Genomic DNA, 6,116 nt, shown 5'->3' on the forward strand with positions numbered 1-6,116 from the left:
CTTTCTTTCTTTCTTTCTTTCTTTCTTTCTTTCTTTCTTTCTTTCTTTCTCTCTTTCTTTCTTTCTTCTTTTTCCCTTTGGTTTATCATCTGTTGTCAGAGTTTTTGATTTTATTACTCTATATTTTGTATATAAGCTTATCTGATTTGGGGAAGGGAAGCAGAATAGCAAAATACTTAGACAATGTAAGGCCAATGAAACAGTGATACTCACAAGACACTAGGCTGCAGATGAACTTTACAACTTGTGGGGGAAAGGGAATCGGGGAAAGGAAAGTAAGAGAAAATGAGGGAGAGGAAAACAGTGTTCAACAAGAAATGTACTCATTACTTCTCTTATATAACTGTAACCCCTCTGACATCACCCTTACAATACAATAAAATAAATTCCCCACAATTTCTTAAATAACTATTTTTTTTCCTCAAGTGGTTGTTCAATTGTCATGTGTTTATAGTTTCTCTTACTGATGGTTTCTGGTTGCTTTCTTTTGTTGTCTGATAAGATGTAATGAAATAATTCATTGTTGTTTAATTTTTTAAGATTTGCAATTGATCTCATATATAGTCATTATTAAAAAGATGACATGTGCTGATGAAAAGAATATCTATTCTGTGGCTATTTGTATACTTTGTGTCTGTGCTGTAGCCATCTATCAGGTTTATTTGGTAAGTAGTATATCTAAACTCCAAGGGAGCTTCGTTGACTTTTTGTCTGGATGGCATATCTATCTCATGACATATCTATTAGAATTTCCTAGTAATTAAATTTATAATATTTGAACAAGATGCAGTGTAAGATGTGTGCGGGATCTTCTTCAACCCTATTCATAGCCATTAGATTTCTCATCTTGGAACTTACCACCTCTGCAGGCCTGCACGATGATGACCTTGGGTTTGTCTCTTAGACCACGGCAGTTGCAGGTGTTGAATATCTGATAGATGGTGTCATAAAATAACACATCTGGGGTTTCCTTGCTATCCATAGTTCCACAGATTCCATGTGGGGTGCCATGAGACATCAGCACCAAGAATGTGCTGTCTGAGTTGCTGTGCTCTGGTCTGTCAGCAAAAGCTCTCAGCAATGACTCCATATCCTGGAAAAGGACAACGTCTACTGCAGTAGAACAAGTAGTCAAAATTATCTGGCATTCTAAATCTACCATCGGCAGCATGAAACATGCATAAGGCTCTTGTCAGAGTGGTTAATCAATAATAATACTTTATTTATCTTTCTTGATTTGTGTCTTCCAACTTTGTGCTCCTTCTGACATATTGTAAACAGTCTTCTTGATATATCATACATCTATTTACGTTATTCATACTACATTTTCCTTTGCACTACTACATTTTCTCACCAAATGAGAGCCTTGATAAAGGAACCACAAAACTTTCTCTCTGGATCTTTTCACATGTGCTTTAAGGAAAAACAAACCTTAGCACTGATTATACTCCACTTTTGATTACTCCCTTCTTCAGATTATTCCCTCTGCCTGGCCATGCATGTAGAAGTCTCAAGTTAGCCCTTTCACTTATAGCTCCCTCTGTCTGGAAAACCTTTCCTACTCATTTTTCCAAAGCATGTCATTCTTTGTAATCCTGTCTCATTTTTATGCTGTCTATTCACAGAAGCTTTTCTGAACTTCATCAAGCATTGCTCTCAAATCTCTCATTGCTATTTTTGTTCTTTTTACGTCAAATATTAATATATATTGTCTCTTTTCACTCTAACCTAGACCAATGCAAGCTGGACATTAACTGCCTCATTTACATAATCATTCCCAGTTTTAGGAAGAACTTTCACACCAAGTCAGAGCTCATACTTCTGTTAGCATTAATTTTTCTACAAATTACTAGCAATAAATTATAATTATTCTACTTTAGAACTAAGAATTGTGTGGATACATATTCCACTTCTCCATTTACATGATAGAAAAAAATATTGGTAGCAGAAAGAGAAATACCTGCCTAAAATGTAGAGATTCATTTGTCTATTTTCATAATTTGTATATTACACACACACACACACACACACACACACCACACACACACACATACACACACACACACACACACACACACATAAATACAGATGTGGCCTATGCTTGTAAAGAGTTTTGTCAGACAGCAAGGAAATGTAATGAATATTTATTAAGATTGCAATGAGTAAGGAGCTCTTACCTTGGCTTTAAGGTTCCTTTTTACAGTCACAGTATAGCCCAGGTCCTTAAGCAGCCCTTCCATTCCTCTGATGTCAATTTCCGCACCGTACCTCAGAGAATGGTGGTCAAACATTATATTACATATAATGAGAGCTTGGCGTGTGCGATCAGTTCTTTCCTTTATTGGATAGATCTACAAAAAATGGATATTCAGTAAGGTTAATTTACTAGCATTCTCTGAAGCTCTTATATTCCTGGATCCACTTTGGATCACAAGTGCTACATTACTTGATTAATTCAGTCCCAAGTGCCATAAAAGTAATTAGTCAAAGAGCATCATACCCCCATCAGTGTTGCTTTACTAGGTCTTAGGTAGCTTCCTCTCCCCAACCTCTATCAGAAGACATTGCCTTCCTGTTTCTTTAGTGTCCAGAGCTAGGAACAGAACATATCTGGAATGTTTATTCAAGAATCTTAACTAAACTCGAATAATTTTACCTTCTATAAATTTATCTACACTTAATTAAATCTTTCTTAGAATTCAAGCTGCAGATCAAATTTACTGTTAGTGATAGTTATTCATCACTGGCTCCAGTAAGAATAAACAAAATTGATCCTTTGGGTTTGATGATAGTTTTTAGCACATCAGTGTTTTTCAAACATTAATGATATTGTTTAAAAATCCTTCATGTCTAGTGTTTTCAACTCAGTAAACATTTTTATACTATGATTATAACTAAATTTGCCACAAATTCAAACAGAAGTAATAAGTGAATATAAGCACTGGACATTTTATCATCAAGTTGAAGGAGAATTGGAATCTGGTTGAAGCTATTCAGCAATTCCTTGAAAGCCTCAATGAGAAAGTTTACCACTGTCCCTTTTCCCCAAAATGGTGATTTAAGAAATTATGTCTTTAGTGGGAGCAGTTGTTTTTTGCCCTCACTTCCATGCACCAAGCATTGTACCTCATCTGCCATTTCTGCACTGAGTCTCAGGAATTTCTCACGGGGACAAAGCTGGAGGACATCAGGCTCTGCTGACTCAGCTGGTTTAGTCTCGGTGATAGGATGAACTGTAAGGAAACATGAAAAAAAGGTAATTTATGATTTCTGCTTTTGTGACTCAATTAAGTACCTCAGAGAACTAAGAGAAAAGGGAATCCCAAGAAGACATTTTAATATGTAGGCAGTATAAATAAAGAGATGGGTAAAAACTGAGAAAGAAGTCATTGATAGAGTAAAAAACTCTCAAAAATGAAGCAATAGATTTTCACCTTTCTGAGGAACCTACTATTTAAGACCAAACTTGGCTTTTGCATCTTCCACAGAAACATTTTTATTTTTCCATTTGTTTTACTTTGGTAGCATTTACTCATCGAAGTACATTTGCATGTCTCTAAGCAAAAATATATTAAGTATTTCTCAGGGTGCTATTCATTAGAAAATGCTATGAATTGAAATTGTCTGTTCAAAATTTTCTTATATCCACATTAAAAAGTTACTAAGATCCACATTTTACAAAGTAAATATAAGCAGGAAAAGTACTTCAATATGTTTTATTTAATGTATCAAAAATATTATCATTGCATTACTTCCCATAATTCAAGGGCATATACAGTTGGTACTTCATTTTGCATGCCATTTTGCAATAAGTCTCTTCACCTAATCCACGTGATTCATAGAAACACACCACTACACTTGGAATCTTGAATTCTATATCATTCAGAAATTACTCATTTCAAAACAGCTTGACTTCTTACACTTTCTAGAAGAAATAGGTTTCAGTTATCTGTCATCGAATGTTAAAGTCAGATGCTCAGGAAAAGTATTTTTTTTTTTTTTTGTCAGTCGTACGTCATGAACTCTGGGCTTGGACGCTATCCCTCTGCTCTTCAGCTCAAGGCAAGTGAGCTGCTGCTTAAGCTACAGCGCCACTTCTAGTTTTCATGGTTTATTGGAGATGAGAGTCTCACAGACTTTCCTTCCCAGGCTGGCTTTGAACCGTGATCTTCAGATCTCAGCCTCTTGAGTAGCTAGGATTCCAGGCATGAGCCACCAGTGCCCAGCAGGAAAAGTGTTCTTTAATGATAGTGATATTTTATCTCAGGTCAAAGATTTTATTTTCTTATTTTTTGGAGAGATAGAGGTATGCTGACATAATTTTAGGTACTAGAGAAAATGTCTATGTATATGTAATTGTAAAATCAAGATGAAAGAAAATTATTTCATTGCAAAACAGAAAATAGAGAGGAGTCCATGCCCCAAATTTCTCATAACCAATCAGTGCAATAGAAGGAATTTAAACAAAAATTTTATGTTCTTAATCTTATGAAACTCTGTCCCTTGAAACTGATACAAAAAGGGAGAGCACGTATAGAACAAGAGAAAGCCATGTTTCTTGGTAGGTAGAAATTTGAGTGTTCATGTCTCTAATAATTAACAGTGCTCAGAACATAAGAGTGCATGTGTGTGCATTCACACATGCATTGTATATGTATGTATTTATGCATTTGTCAAATGAAATTGAACAAAAATAGTTTGTCTTCTTTATATTCTTCACTCTATAACCTCTAGGCTTGGCTAAGAATCCTTAAAATTATATCTTTGCCTAAAGAACTTGTGAGGCTTTACCTATTCTAATATCTCACTTAGTGCCCTATTCCAAAGGGCTAGTGCACTCAGATTACAGGGATTACTGATGAATCTACAAAGCCAGTAGGTCCAAGGGTCCACCAGACCACTCACAAAAGGGTCTACAGGGTCCTCCTTTCTACAAAAAGCCTTGGCTCTTCAAGTAGTTTGTAGATGTTAATGTTCATTATGATCCTTGTGGTTGCTAAACTCACTTTGAATCTCCTTTTACTTAAAATTTGATTATCATGTTCTGTATTACCCGTGATTATTTTAAATGTGAGACTTTTCAAGCAGTCTAAATATTGAAAAAAGCAATTAATCTTCAGAAGACCTAGTGTAAATATTAATGAGAATGTATCATGGGATATAGTCTTGGACATCTAGCATGCTCACATCCCTTCTCTATAAAAAAAATGGCTTACTGGTAATTACTCATTAGTAGTATCTAATATTAGGGCTAAAGATTTATGTTTAGGCTCTATGGAAACTGTCTGTCATCCAGTAACTTGAATCTGTACATTTGGACTCTAGTAATATAGTTCAATTTGGTTCAGAAGTTGTGCAAAGGTATAAAACTTAACATTTGGGCATGGAGATTTTTTTATATTTTTGGAAATACAGAAATAGGCAAGTCTTAGAAAATTCTAAATTGTAGCTCCTATATAATAATAATAATGATAACTAATATTTATTGCATGCATGACCTTCATTTGCCTATTTATCCCATATTAAGTAGATATGTCTTATGTGTTAGTTATTCTAATGATTACTATTACATATTACTGAAAAAACTAGATTTATGATCTGGTGGAAGAAACTTACTAGATGCTAGCCTTATTCACTGAGATGTAAAAGGAATAAGGTGGAACAAAATAAAGGAAGTAAGTATAATTTTAGGTAGGTTTATGGAACTACTAGAATATTTGAACAGAAATATTGCATATGAAGGTAGAGCTAAATGACTCTGGAATCTATAGAGTTCATTATAGAGAGCTTGAGATGAGTGCTAGTATGTTGGGATTTATCAGGTACCTGGCATTACTATGTTAGCAACTTTACAAGTTATAAGAAGAATTATTGGAATTGCCTCTATTTTACAGATGCTAAGACTGATGTCTGAGGAGGTTAAGAAACTTGTGCCAAGTTACTGAATTCACAGGATGACAGAATCTCTAAGTTTAGGGTTTTTCCTACAGTGTTTCTATATTAATTATTTCTGTTTAAACAAAAGGGCTTTGTTCTGGGAATTGATTCTCACCCTGCTAAAGACAAAGGCTGTAGGAAAGACAGTGATTATTTTAATGAAAATGGTATTTCAATAA

The 6,116-nt window shown here is 34.7% G+C and overlaps 1 protein-coding gene across 3 annotated transcripts in view; it reads right to left on the reverse strand.

Annotated features, from left to right (window-relative positions):
• Casp5 (caspase 5, apoptosis-related cysteine peptidase) overlaps nt 1-6,116 on the reverse strand; it is a 45,119-nt gene that overhangs the window by 29,306 nt on the left and 9,697 nt on the right. For all 3 annotated transcript variants that reach the window (XM_013009727.1, XM_013009728.1, XM_013009729.1), the window contains exons 3-5: nt 3,127-3,233; nt 2,178-2,351; nt 859-1,093 (exon numbers count right to left, since the gene is read on the reverse strand). In XM_013009727.1, coding sequence (XP_012865181.1) covers nt 859-1,093; nt 2,178-2,351; nt 3,127-3,233 — 516 coding nt within the window. The remainder of the gene's footprint in view (nt 1-858; nt 1,094-2,177; nt 2,352-3,126; nt 3,234-6,116) is intronic.

Source organism: Dipodomys ordii, unplaced genomic scaffold, assembly GCF_000151885.1.
Source record: "Dipodomys ordii isolate 6190 unplaced genomic scaffold, Dord_2.0 Scaffold10, whole genome shotgun sequence".
NCBI classification, from domain to species: domain Eukaryota; kingdom Metazoa; phylum Chordata; class Mammalia; order Rodentia; family Heteromyidae; genus Dipodomys; species Dipodomys ordii.